We start from the raw sequence: 14915 nt of genomic DNA, 5'->3' as shown, positions 1-14915 counted from the left end.
AACAGCTTTTTTCAGATGAAGAAGAGGAGGAAGTTCCAGATGGCCTGCAAGTGAAAGCAGAAAACTAATGGGCAATTTTGACTCGCCCACAGCGATGTTGCCCCACAACCAGCGATGGCCTTGCTTTGGACCCGGGGAGGTGATTTATTTTAAAAGGGTAATGTGAGACTGCCTGCAGACAGGGGCTATCGTTTGTAAAATTGTGTTGCGCTTGCAATCAATGTCTGCTGCATCCCCCTGTTGGCTTCAGTGCAAAATACAATATGCCGTGGAGCCCGGTACATGTGGTATTTGACCAAAGTTCGGCGCCCTGTACAGAGGGCATAGCAATTAAGATAGCTAAATTTGTCATTTGCAGAGCGTGAATGGGAAAGTCGATGCTCTTCATCATCTGGTCCTGATTTAGGGGGTTCTTAACAAAAAAACAAAATGTGGAGAGGAGGGGGAAAAAGTTGGTCTAGTTATTTTTATGAAAGTATTTTTGGGAGCAGGGTGGCATGAACTCTTTGGCCCTCGGGAGCCATGTGATTTAAACGACCTCTGAACTTGGGCTGGAGGCGGTGTCCCAAGGGGCTGCCCTAGTGGAGCAGTAGGGTGAGATGCAGGAGTGATGGGTTATGATGGATGAGTCGGTGCTCTCAGTGGAAAGTTTGGGCTTCGCATATCCCGGGGAACAAAAAAAATGGCCGGGGCAAGGTTCTGCGATGTGTGCCACTGCCTTTTTAATCATATATTTGAATTAGTTTCCTTAATTAGTGTGAGTTACTTTTAATATTTGTAAGATTTTCTTGGTACGAAGTCGTAGCATAAGTGGTTAGTGCACTACGTTATGAATCTGCCAGCCTGACTGATTCCCAGCCACATCTAGCCATTCAATGAGTGTTTGCCATTGACATGTTCATTTCATAATAACATTATTTTTTCCCATCAGGAGTTAATGCTTATATTAGTTGTGATGGACATTGAGGCGCTCTTTCACGAACTAAGCACTCACTAAATCCTGAATGATAATGGTGATACTAATTGAGGAGAGACTAAATTGAATAAAAATTGCACCATGCAGTTTGAAGTACTCAATGTAAGTACTTTTTACCACTCGAGTATCCATTTGAGACATGTATATTATTCAAGGGAGAAGCACTATTCAGGGAACAGGAAAGGGAACAAAATTAACAAGGATTGATTTTTGTATAAATTACCAATTTTTTTACGACTCCTATACTGTATACAAGCATTAAAATACGTTTACAAAACACGGTAGGACAATATTTTTGTGCAAACATTCGTGGGACCCATTTGAGTAATGATTGTCCTTGTTTCTTCACGGTTGGTTGCTGATGGCAATGTTAACACATTGTGCCGTTTGAATGATACCTCAAAAAAATTCAGATACTGCATTACCATCGTGAGAATTATTAAATTCTCCACCAGTCCACTCATCTTTTTAATTTATTGCTCTTACAATGGATAAAAAAATATTTGTATAGATCTATCTCATTCATGTGTCACGTTTATGATATTTCTTTTTCATCCTAGCGAATCAAAAGCAATGCCCAGGGCATTTAATTTTGATCTTAAGAGGCCGACTTTTTTTTAATGAGCCGTAATCTGTCACTGGGCATGCCCCAAGGGCATCCATCCCAAGCCACTTACCGCTGACAAGGTTACAATCATGACATCGCGTTGTCTCTCCGAGTTGAGTTTGGCCGTGACGCTAAGTGTGCTCATTTTTCACAGCTGTCGATGGGTTTGCTCCTGTGGGAGTGTCTAACGAGGACCCGTCCGTCTGCCGGCGTCAAGATGATGGAACTTCCGTTTAGCCGCAAGGGCTGTCAAAATAATTACGATTTGACCTGAACTCATTGCTTCATAAGCAAAGATGTCTTGAGAAATAAATGATTGTTTTTGCATATGACGTCGCGACCGGGCAGACTGGCGAGGGAGCTCTCGAGGGGAAAAGGCGACCGATTGAGACTGACGCCAACTCGTGTGTGTACACGCAGTCGGGCTCTGAGGGCTTGAGCGGCTAATTAACTCTGGGTTGGTGGTGATTGAAGAGATTTTGGAGTGGAGGAGGGTTGGGTGAGCGGCGTGTTTAGCAATGTCTCATCCCCACGGTAATCTGCAATGGTGACTCGTGAGCCATTGGTGGAAATTTGACATTTCTCATAGCAGTGGCCAGTTTATTGATAGCAACAAGTACTCTTTACTCTTAGCAGAGCAATATTGGAACATTGATAATTATTAATAATCGTAATAGCACTGAGAATGCTATTAATGCATTGCACGCTTGGCATTTGTGTTGTCCTTTGAGAAGTGTGGAAGAAACGTTACAAAAACACGTATGGTAATATAGTTAAGAAATAATGTGTTATTCTTTGCTGAAATCTGCTTTAATGGTTTTAATTTTAAAAAATAAATCTGTTGTAAACCATCCCCCAACTTTTTTCTTGGCTCCTTCCCCTGGCCCCGTCTCTTCTTCTTCGTGGGTTAGAGACATTGGTCCGAGGCGGCGCCAGCCGTAGACGATCGCGCGGGCAGGGCGGCAGTACCCACGGCACTTCCTACGCCCCCTAACCTAAATAAAGTGCACAATAACAGCCATTGTATACAACGCATTACTCACGCTTGACATCGCCGTAATGTATGCGTGTAAGAAAACAAATTAATCAAAAAGTCGAGTGGTAAAATAATACTTATATATTTAAAAAAGCAGAGTTTTTTTTTTTTTAATGGCTACACACGGCCCCCACACGTTTACGTCTGATCCACGGCACCTAGCAGCACGGACGAGCATTTAAGCCAGACGTTTTTGATTTTATTACTGAACCGTTTTGCTTTTAATTGACATTCGTGCACTAAAGTTACCGCACCTGTAAACATAACTCCTTTCTTCACGCAAGTGCCACGGGGTGATCGGGTACGCTACACTGGCATACGCAGGTGTGTTTATAAGGGGGCAGTACAAATATTTTTGAATGGTATATATTCTCCCGTTTGCCAAAAGTCTCTCCCACTTGATTCCTCTGAGCTGGGATAAACTGTTAAGTGCAGGATTAAATTAATGTTACAATATTATTCTGTTGGGTCAGGTTATGACCAGTAAAGTTGTTGCACATTGTGACCTATATCGCCCAGGGTTTAGACTTGGATCTCAATTGTGTTGGTTCAGTGCTGAGCCTCCTGCCTCTACACTTGAATTCGGAAAGCTATTTTCATGTTCACGCTTTTGAAGTAGTGCGCTCCAGGGATGGTATTGTGTGTGGTGCCATGTGCGGTTGAAATACTATTGGGGGGGAATGGATATGCGCTGCCCTAATTCTGGTATTACGACAGATGGCAGTCGGGGTTGCTGACGATTTTGACATGATTAGAAGCAATGCGTATGTGGACATTGGCAGTGCTGTACAAAATATTCGGCAGAGCATTGGGAAAAAAATATATATTTTTCCAACTGGTCGCTGCGTGCACACCTTGCACAAGTAAAAATTAAAGATGGCCCACACTGTCTGCGGCCACCCGAACCAAACAGTGGACCATGCCACGAACAAGTTAATGCTACGCCTGGCCTATAGTGGGGGCTATACAGTATTAGTCGTGCAACTCCCGAAGCTATCACATTGCTCAAAAGCTTAAACCTAGACGTATAATTTACACCGACTTGCCATATGTTAGAAGATGAAGTGATGTTTATTGTTTACAAAAATCTTCGTTTACATTTTCCTCTATTGTACTCTGTTATTTGTTTTTAACTAAAATTTTCATGGCATGAGACGACCAAAGCAATCGGATCTCTTGCAGAGCAGTGCATCCCTTCATTTGATAGAATGGCTTGCAGAAATGGATATCACAGAACTACCACTGAGATGCCTTTAAGTGACCTCTGGTCCACACGTTAGAGGGCAGCACTTTGGCACACACTTTGCCACGTAAGAGTAATGTTTCTCGCATCATAGTGAAATCGATATTTAATTATCAGCTAGAATTTAGAACCAAATTTAACTTGTTTTGTTTGTCATTGGTGAACAGGCTGAGGCTATCAACTGCACTGCACATGAAAAACCCGGTTTAATTACAGGCAGTTGCCTTGACGTGATTCTAGGGGGGGGGGTCTGTTGGTGCCAACTCACCGCACTGACCTCTAAGCCACCGGGCCTCGATTAGGACAATGATCACTAATTATGACGATGATTTTTTTTCCTTGTGCTGTAGCGGAGAAGTTTCTGGAGAGTGTCGAGGGGAACCAGAACTATCCGCTGCTACTTCTAACGTTGCTGGAGAAGTCACAAGACAGCGTGATCCGAGTGTGCGCCGCCGTCACCTTCAAGAACTACGTCAAGCGCAACTGGAGGATTGTACGGGAAGCACCGTGGGACAGACCATGTCAAATGCTGATCTTATTATTGGAGAGACTAACAGTCGTGCCTAAGTTTAAACTTAGCCTTAACGCATGCACACGTGCAGCCCTTTTGTATAAAATTATTATGGAGCTGCTTTAGATGATGGTGAAGAAGGTCATTTTATTGATAATAATAGTACGCCAATTCTAACACACTCTGTGGTTTAAAATTCACCAGACAGAAAATATATGAAGGCTGGAAATAAAATGGGAGTAATGCAGCAAAATAGAGATTGGTCCTTCTGTCATCTTCCAATCATACCTTGCGTGCCAAATTACATAACCGTACTGTATGTAAAATGCACACAGGCTTATTTTAGATTAACTTAAAATAAATATGCCCACGATTTTGACTTAAGTTGGTAGTCTTAACACAAAGGCTGAGTACAATTTACTCGGTGATGGGAGAGCCATTCCAATGGGCGCAATTGTGCCCATTAGTTGTCAGGAATCGCCATGTCACGTGTAGTATTACTCTTATTGAAATTGATTGTTTTGGTGGCGGCGGCGATGGTAGCGAAGATCACAACGTTGATGGCGACAGACGAATGGAACAAATGCCAATACCCGGGTGTGAACGATGGTGCTGAAGCTGTGCGCACACATGTGCTTCTGTGAATCCAGGTGGAGGATGAGCCCAACCGCATCAGCGAGAGCGACCGCACGGCCATCAAAGCCAACATCGTCAATCTCATGCTCAGCAGCCCCGAGCAGATGCAGAAGCAGGTGAGAGCTGCATCCATGGTGTGCCCTCGAGTCTTCTTCGCCATACCCTCGGCGCTTTTTGAGGGTACGGTAAACAAGAAGGAAGGTAAAGGGGCCGATTGAGATTAAAACAAGAAATAAAAGTCGCACATAGGCACGGGTTCTGTAGTGCTTTGCAAACATACCATTGCCCTCAGAATTGTTGACAAGGCTATAATGAGCCACACAATGAGATGATATGACACATGTGGCACATGACATCGACTCGAAAAAGCTTAGCTCTTGAGCACTGGTTTTGGGCAACACTTTGATCAATGTCACTGATTTTTTTTAAATAGGGTAAATCCCTATTAGCAACACAACCTTATGATAATGTATTGTGTATATTTGATCATCTTAAAGTGATTTCTAGTCATCACCCTCAAATGTATTCACACTTTCAACCTTAGTTGCAAGATTTTTAAAAAACATAATGAAGGAATGCCTACAAAAAAAGGACTTTACAAAACATAGATGGCATTAAATACCCATTTAGGATAGTGAGCCAACAGAGTTATTGTGGCTGCAGGAACAAACCACCTCGAGTGTGCAGGCTTTATCGTGAAGGCGTTACATTGCCTGCTTCTATGACCAAATCACTCTCGGCACCTGAAAAGGGTTGAGCCTGGAGAGTGCTTGGATGGGCCAACACCATGCACAGCAGGTTGTTATTGGCTATAGTGTATGTATGTATGTTGAACTTCACTTCGCACCGTATGTAGCCAACCGTGCTGACTGGAGGTGCAGCTATAGACTGCGGGGCTGCATGGCGGAGAGCAGAGGGTAGTGTAGCAAATTCTGTCACTCTACTTCCGTGCTCCCACATCGATGCTCCCCACCTTTGCCAACCTTCACTGACCAGCCTGCTGAAGTATAATCAAATAACCCCGACAACCCACGTGGCGTGGTGAGGCCCTCTTAGATTGACGAAAAAAACTGTACAGGTACATGCGTGTGATATTCCTACTTTTGTCGTATTTGGATCTCCTGGAAGAAGTGTGCCGTTAAATGTAAGTGCACGCATGGGGGTGGCGCGTGCCTGGTAATCCAGCACTGCAAGCGAGGATTGGTTGATTGCACGAATGTTGCAAAACTCTACCTTCCCGTGGGCGTTGAGATGCCATACCCTGGCTCGCCAGGAGAATGCAGTCGAGCAATCACGTGGACTCTCGCACGCAAGTGTTTTCCCCGGGTGCTCGGGTTTTCCCCGTCATGTAAACACGCATTAATTGGCCGATAATCCCTAAATATAGAGGACCGCAGAGCTTGGGCAAATGTTGCCGCTGGCTATTGCGTGGCTGCCTTCCTACTTCTGTGGTTCCCTTCGCCTCTGAGTTTTTCTCTGTTTGAGAGTGAGTGATTACGGTGCGTGTGATAATTTAATTTATTATTTTTAAGAAGACTGCTACGATCAAACTGCAGCTCATTTGTTGGGGCGTTGGTTGGGGCCGGGGAAGTTTTAAGGAAAGAGAAGTAAAGGCGTTTCCCGCCCCCACCCCCCCCTTCCCTAAGGAGCGTGGCGGCTGGGATTTAAGTAACCTTGAATGATATGGACCGTCGTGGGATTTGGAAAGCGGCCCGCACGCGCACGGGAAAACCTACACCGGTTGCGTGGCGGCCCCGACATCGGCTAACGCACGGCTGAATTACGGCGGTGATTTGTTTTATAAAAAAAAAACGCCAGGCCATGAAATCGGAGTGTCGCGTGAAGAGTAGCGGGGGCGGAGGAGGAGAGGTGCCGAAACAGTCAAGCGCTTGTGGAACAAGCCGCACTCGGCTGCGGCAAACCGCTGATTTTGCAGTGCACTACAGTTCAGCGGACTGGCGGTATTTTTGAACACGCTCGAGTTTACTTTAGCCGAGAGCGAGCGGCGTGTCAGTCGCGGTAGAATTTTTCTATTGTGTCCACATTTAGCATTGCCTCGTGCCAACAGAAATACAACCATCGGGCAGCTTGATTGGAATTCCTACTGTCATCAAAATGTGGCAGGGGTTTTTTGCGTGTGCGCTGCATAAAACGTACATTTGTATTGTCGAAAATGTGCATCCTGTGACATTAAAAATGGCCATCGGGGGGCGAAGGCTATAAACGGATGCCGAGCTCAACTTATAAATGATCGTTTTGCACTCATCGGCAGGGTGAATGGTTTGGGTAGGCTCTCAAAAAAATGACCGAGCTGTCCAGATTGACACCACTGATGGGTGGTGTGCAAGTGCTGTCAGGCCTTGTGGAAGGCGTCGTTTGACGGGGAGGAAACTAGTAGTGCTTCTGAGAAAAGGCCTGCAGGACTGTCGTGTTTTATTACAGAGATTGGTCGGTTTTTTTTATTTTAGGGGGATTTTTTTTCTCTTTTCCCCTCCCTGTCCTTCTTACCTTCTTGTAAAGGAATAAGGAATAGGTGTTGGCACGCACTTCAAACTCACAACGTGTTACTCTGTTAATGGAAAAGTTGTGCTGGGTTAATGAAGTTAGTGTTTTGATTTAATTATGCTCAGGAATGTTATACTTACAGACCCTAAGGAATTGGTTACCTCTATATGTGTACCCGTGTGACAGGCCGGTGTTTTGGAATTTGATTAGCAATTTGATTTTATCAGGAGTCTTACTGACATTTTCATAATAGTTTAAAATGACTAACTTAAATTGGTGTATTAAGCCAGATTGGTTAATTAGATAGTATTTCAGCGCAGTACGTGCATGCCAAATTAAAACCCTCAACATTGCCTGCTTCTTAGCAGTCTAGTGATGCATTCGACTGCTAGATCTATGTGCAAAGAATGGATTTTTTCCAGTTTGCACTAGCAAGGGCCGCACATTTATGCGGGATACATGGCCGGGGTCGAGGTGTGACGTCACCACCACGCGCTTGCCTGCCCGCATGCCAGCCAGCAAGCAAACCTTTTTTAAATAATATAATATATTTCGATTTAAAGCTTTCGTGACTGCAGGGATTCATATTATTGGTTCTTTCGGTAAAGTCGCGTAGAAGGGAAATAATAAAATAAAATAATAAAATTCTCACGACGTTTCGATTGCAACACAAGCAATCATCATCAAGTGTGAAAACCACAGCAAGAAAATAAAAAAGTGGTTTTCACACCTGATGATGTTTGCTTGTGTTGCAATGGAAACGTCGTGAGAATTTTATGATTTAATTTTATTATTTCCCTTCTACGTGACTTTACCGAAAGAACTAATAATATAATATGATATGTTGTATGTAATGGGTTAACGTCACCCCTGGAGCCACTCGAGGCACTACCGTTCACCACAATATTGAAAAAAATATATATTTTTGAATTAAACCACAATTACAAATTGTGATAATTCATAGAATTGCCAGGAGGGAAAAACATTAATATCCACTTGATTCAAATTAACTAAAATTTTCAATCACATCTGCCAATCTTGTGCGGTGGAGCGATTACCACTTGTTGCAGTCATGTGACTAAAAGCGGCATCCCTGGTTATTAACGTCGGGTGTATTGGAAAAGTAAGTGCCTTCTTTGCAGTGTGACGTTATGAAGATCCATTGAAGTCATTCACAGGAGTTGGCCATTGTCTGCCAGTATCATGGTCCAAATTTTGCCAAATAAAAAAAACTACCTGCAAACTACTCAATCGGGAATATATATATAGCAATAACCACCCCTTTACGGACGAGTTTTAGCGAGGCTTCCATGGGTAAACAAGTGTAATCATAAACTTGTTCAAATTCAGGAAAACACTTTTATTAGTACTTTATGTGCAAACGTCTGCAAATGCACGAGTGTATTTGCGGACATGTGAGTATTGGGAGTTGCGGTGCGCGCACATATGCATGCGCGTTTCCGTTTTTAGTCCGCATGTTGAGAATTAATGATCCAGCCCAGGTTTTCCTGAACCCTTGCGCCAGGTGTGTCCAGTACAGCAAGTTGAGTGATGGATGGCTTTCCGTGTAAGCCAGGTTTAATATATTGACCACCCCTAACGTGGCCATTCCTGTCCACTTTGCACCCACATGCACTCATGAATGCCCAGCCTCTGTGTGTGGGTTTATATTCACATGGGGGTGGCCCTGTGTGTGTTTAGCCACGTGTGTGTGTTCCTATCACCTGTGATTTGTGTGTTTACAGCAATTTTTGGGGGGGAAAAATCCACATTGAAAATATGGAACTTGGATTGTATTTTGCATTCCTATCTTGATTGTAATTTTTTTTTACATACCAATGATGGTCATAGTTCACGCTTTTACTAAATATTTTATTGGGTGGAGCAATAGCAAAGTGGTTAGTTTCTTGTGCTGTCTACCCAGCGACCTGAGTTTCATTCCTAGTCATGGCTAAGCTAACATCAGTTGAGGATGACATCTGAATCGGTCATGTGGCTCCCTCTTTACCAACCCACACTGACCAGCGTGGTGAAGTATGCTAAACAAAAAAACTCCTTTGACTGACACAGCCTGGGTTCAGAAAGCGCCTTTCAATTATTATTACATGATAACACATTTTAATGGCAATGTGTGCATTGGGCCACGTGTATATTTGTGTTTTATATTGGCAAAGACCACTAATACAACAGTTTGCACACTGCGCTACACACCCGGTGGCCCGAGTTCGATTCCCGGTCACGGCCAACACCAGTGACGATTATCTGAACTGGTTCCTGGCCTCCCCTAGGTCGACTCGGCCACTAATGATTATCTGGTGCGGTGTGTAAATATCGCCACTGAGGAGACAAAGGTGGCTGGGCGTGGTGCTAACTTCCCACCCACTTGTTGTGTGCCGTGCCAGTCTTCAATAGGTGCCGGCTAACAGCACTTGCCCCATCAGTCAGTTAAGGGAATCTTTGTCGTTTATGTTGGCAGCTGAGCGATGCCATCAGCATCATCGGACGTGAGGACTTCCCGCAGAAGTGGCCCGAGCTGCTATCGGAGATGGTGGCGCGCTTCCACAGCGGCGATTTTCACGTCATCAACGGGGTCCTGCGCACCGCACATTCTCTCTTCAAGAGGTACTCACCCCCACATGATAAATAACGGATACATTTAACAATTAAGTACTGTATTTTCCGGATTAAGAGAACACTCCAGAAGTAAGACGCACATCAAAACCTGTGGCTGATGTGAATAAAGTGACGTAGATTTGTACTTGCACGCACACACACACCTTAAGGATTATAAAACGCACCCCCAATTTGGTTAATAAAAATATCTGTAAAAAATTATCTACAATTTAGAGAATATGGTATTTCTTCAATTGATTACCATGTGCAAATTGAAATTGGATGTTAAGTGTCTACGCAACTTAAATTGTTCTATTGTACTTTACTTCGATGTCTATGCTCCCCACCTCCACCAACCCACACTGACCGGGGTCGTGAAATGTAGTCAAATAATCCCCGAGACCTCGGTGATATGTGGTGGCACTCATCAAGTAATGGATTGATGAAGGGTTGTGTACCTGAAGGAATTGTGAAAAAATAACTCGTTGCATTTCATCCATCTGCATAAATTGCACTGTGTCTCATTAGAAAAACACTCACAGTATAAATTGTCCAGCGACTAATTTGCGTGTGTCTCCAATTTCTCACTTTGGGCACCATGGTGGCGAGATGTTAACTACCTCTCCTGATATAAAAAAGGTCGTGGGTTCGATGTAGACCCTGACGCCTGTATATTTAGAGTTTGCATGTTCTCCCTATGGTCGTGTGGATTTTTCTTCGAGACCTCCGGTTTTTCCCTTCCACATTAGAATCAACATCACTGCGTTTAAGAGTATTTGGCTGCTATAAATGTCCACGTGATAATATGCCACGTCGTTGAGCTATCATTTGTGGCCAGGTCGCTTCTTGAAAAAGAGCTGAATTAGCTCGGTGGGCCTTACTTGGTTGAAGGTTGATGTTGGAAAGGTTGATGTGTGATGGTGGTGCTGATGCTGCTGGACTTTAGGTATCGACATGAATTCAAGTCCAACGAGCTGTGGTCCGAGATCAAGCTCGTGCTCGACACCTTTGCGGCGCCGCTCACGGAGTTGTTCAAGGTGGGGACCTTCTTCACCGTCGCCATTCTCACCGCGTTGCTGCGGTTTCCACTATCGGACGCCCCCCCCACCTTTGTTTTCGTGCAGACGCGAGCATCGCGTGCATTACCCCTCATGTGTTCTCTGGTCATTCACTCGCACGTACCCATTGGTTCACTGGTGAGCTTCGCGTTGTCAATGAGTATCTGGTGAAATTAGTCCAGAATTCGAGCTGAAGTGAAACCTGTAACTACACACGCAGTCGGGAAAACTGGTGGGGTCATAATTAGTGCACCCCGCTGTGATCGCAGTAACCTCATTTTGATTACTAACGACAGGCAACATCAGTATGACGTTGGCCTTAATTGGTTGCTCGCTAACAGCACTTGGCCAGAATGACCTGTTAAAAGCTATACTTTGCGATCTTTGTCTTCCTCCACACATAACATGAAATAATGGTGAAATAGTTAAAGCACTGCTATGATGCTGGCCGTCGGGGTTGGATATCTTGTTTGGGTAATGGAAGAGGCAAAGTGGTATCTCTGAACCTTTCCTTGGCCTTCCCTCGGCCCACTCAGATCTTGATTATCTTGTGCAGTGTTTAAATGTCAGCACTAGGGGGAGACAAAAGATTGTCTCGCCACCCCTTTAAGTATCGTGCCACCTAACCCTTTGCAACTCCGAGACGTTTACAAGTTGCAGGGGGGTCCCATTCACCACTGAATCTCAGAACGCACAAGCGGTTTCGCGTACATTTTTATTTAGAGAGGTAGAGCACTGTTTTTAAAGATATTGCTCACCGCAGAGAATTGTAGCACCACGATCGCACTCTGACAGCTGGCGACAAAGTGTGCCACGCCTTCCCACATGGTCTTGTGGGAGCCTCGGTACTGTTAAGGTTATTTTACGTACGAGTGCGTCATCGGAACAGAATCGAAAGAATAACTGATGACATAGACGTACGTCATCGGAATGGGAAAGGGTTAATGGGTGCTTGTAAATATAAACAAAACTAAAAACGTATTTTATTTTACCAGGGAAGGCATATTGAGCTATATAGCTCTTTTTCAGAAGCGACCTGGCCACAAATGATAGCTCAATGAAGTGGCTTACGTAGAAATTTATAGCAGCCAAATACTCTAAACGCATGTTTCTAAATATGGAGGGAAAATCCGTAGGGCCCAGAGAAAAATCCACGCGATCACGGAGAGAACATGCAATTTCAAATATACACAAGTGTCACGGTCGGGATTGAACCCACAAACCTCCTGTATACCAGGCGAGGTAGTTAATATCTCGCCACCGTGGCATCTCTTGCTCCGGCGTAATATAAGGCGAGACGGATATGTGTGTCTATTGTTGTGTAACACGTGTTTTGCGTGCAGGCCACCATAGAGCTATGCAAGACGCACGCTGCCGATGTGCACGCACTGCGTGTGCTCTTCAGCTCACTCATCCTCATCGCCAAGCTCTTCTACAGCCTCAACTTCCAGGTGCCCTCTTCCCTGTCCTCTTCCCTGTCAGCCCCTCTCCCTTCCTGAAGCCGTGGCTTCAAGTATGAAGTGGCCACTGCTGTAAATTGCAATCTCGTTGGTTGCGAGTTCAGCTACCGTTTGGGGCCTTTTGTTAGTCGTTGCTTTTTCACTTGCCTGTGACTGCACAATGTGTTTGATCTCGTCAGATCATGGACGCTAAGCAGTTTTGAGCCTGGATAGCTCTTCGATGGACAACCACCATGCATAACAGATGCTGTAGGCTGCGGGGCTACGATGAAGGCAGCATAGCCAAAAATCCATTGTACTGTAATACTGGTAGGAACCTGGTTATACCAGCCCACAGGGGATTATTGTGTCCGTCGTGCATCCACAAATGGGAGCGGTGGGGAGGGGAGGGTGGGGCTGGGTGGGGGGTGGGAGGGGTGGGGCTGGGTGGGGAGGGGCTGGTCACCCCGTGGTGCCCTTATAAAACTCAACGTTTAACCTACTCACGCCGGCTTGTGCCCGCCCTCACAGTCGGCCATATTTGCGGCATACACTACGCCGCCGTTGACCCTGACCATTGAACGAGCAACCCAACGTTCCTACCAGCCCCCTCCGCAGGAATGTGTTAATATGGAGCTACGTCTATGCTGCCTGCCTTCACGAACCCGCTCTGACCAACGTCAATTAACCCTTATGATTGACATTGCACGAGGAGGTCCTCGTCCACCAGTGGCTGTACACGTACATGCCTTTTCACGTGCATGTTATAACAAAAATATCTCTGCGCCCACAGGATTTCCCAGAGTTCTTTGAAGACAACATGGCCACGTGGATGACGAACTTCCACAGCCTTCTCACAATTGACAACAAGCTTCTGCAAACCGACGTGAGACGTCCTTTCTCCCTCTTGTCTCGCCATGAATTATTCTTTGTGAGATTGTGCTATTTATGGTCAATTGTTGTCATGACGAAATCCTGCAAGTAATTCAACATTTTATTTGATTAACTTTATTCTACTTCTCTCTTGCTTATTTTGAAAAGGAGGCTTCAGATTATCCTCTCTTACAGAGTAAATAAGGTCTCGGTATTTTGTTCACGTAGCATTGGTCGCACGGCCTTCTGGCAGTGCATCTTTATCAGCAGCATTGGTTCCATACAAGCTAACTCTGCACCGGTTGAGAATTTTTGTCTCGTCAGCAGTCAGGTTTGTTTGTTCCAATGTTTGTGAGCTGTCCAATGTTTATGCAAAATCTACAATACCTTTCACAAAGTAACCATAAAGCGCTGTTGTAGGGAATGTTAATTACAAAATAAATAACACCATATTTATTGTTCATGTTTAATCGGCGTTTGTCTGCTTACACAGAGGCACTTGTGTTTATGTTGGCTGGCACACAAGATTGTACGCATGGGTCTTTTTGCTGATGTATGGACATATGATTGCAAACGCTTTTGCTTACAATGTATCCACGGGCGTTTGTGTAAGTATATGTAAAGTACGTGGGGAGTGCTGGTCCAGTGGTAAGCTCGCCCGCCCACGTGTGACAGGACGATGATGAGGCCGGTCTCCTGGAGCTGCTCAAGTCGCAAATCTGTGACAACGTGGCACTGTACGCGCAGAAGTACGATGAGGAGTTTCAGCCGTACTTGCCGCAGTTTGTCACCGCCATCTGGAACCTGCTCATCACCACGGGCCCCGGCGTCAAATACGACCTGGTTCGAGAACACCACGCACACACAGTTTAGAGCTACGGATGTGAGATGTCAATTTTACTCAAATTTATTTCCCAACATTTAGGGGGGGTCTCTAAAAATCGCCATTATATGCAGGGAGTTTAGTTGGTTTTCCTTCCCCTGCGCCTCTGATGAGCACGGTTGGTTATGTATGGTGCAAAAGAAGTTCAACATACCCAGTTCAACATGCATACACACTACTGAAGCTGCTGGTGCTGCTGCTGTTGCCGCATGTTAAGGAACGAGCATGACTGTGTGCACCCTCCAGCTGGTGAGTAATGCCATCCAGTTCCTGGCGTCGGTGTGCGAGCGGCCGCACTACAAGCACCTGTTTGAGGATCAGGCCACCCTTACCAGCATCTGTGAGAAGGTCATCGTGCCCAACATGGAGTTCAGAGGTGAGACCCCCCATCCCCCTACCCCCCCATCCCCCACCTCCCCCACCGCGTTGTTGTACGATCAATTATCGCAGTCAAGAGGCCATCGCAGCCAGTACCACCCCCTGCCATCGATTCCTTCCTTCATTGCAGGTGGTTTCATCCAAAGTGGTTGACTAC

The 14915-nt window shown here is 45.2% G+C and overlaps 1 protein-coding gene across 3 annotated transcripts in view; it reads left to right on the top strand.

Moving 5' to 3' along the window:
* The window catches only part of CSE1L (chromosome segregation 1 like), a 36053-nt gene that overhangs the window by 5114 nt on the left and 16024 nt on the right, over window positions 1-14915 (top strand). For all 3 annotated transcript variants that reach the window (XM_061549439.1, XM_061549436.1, XM_061549440.1), the window contains 8 exons: window positions 4213-4355; window positions 5024-5125; window positions 9991-10136; window positions 11074-11164; window positions 12529-12636; window positions 13418-13510; window positions 14173-14340; window positions 14627-14756. In XM_061549439.1, the coding sequence (XP_061405423.1) occupies window positions 4213-4355; window positions 5024-5125; window positions 9991-10136; window positions 11074-11164; window positions 12529-12636; window positions 13418-13510; window positions 14173-14340; window positions 14627-14756 (981 nt within the window). The remainder of the gene's footprint in view (window positions 1-4212; window positions 4356-5023; window positions 5126-9990; window positions 10137-11073; window positions 11165-12528; window positions 12637-13417; window positions 13511-14172; window positions 14341-14626; window positions 14757-14915) is intronic.

The sequence above is a fragment of the Lethenteron reissneri genome, chromosome 10 (assembly GCF_015708825.2).
Source record: "Lethenteron reissneri isolate LAM-NWPU_2019-01 chromosome 10, ASM1570882v1, whole genome shotgun sequence".
NCBI lineage: Eukaryota > Metazoa > Chordata > Hyperoartia > Petromyzontiformes > Petromyzontidae > Lethenteron > Lethenteron reissneri.
This window is presented reverse-complemented; position numbering and strand designations above follow the sequence as displayed.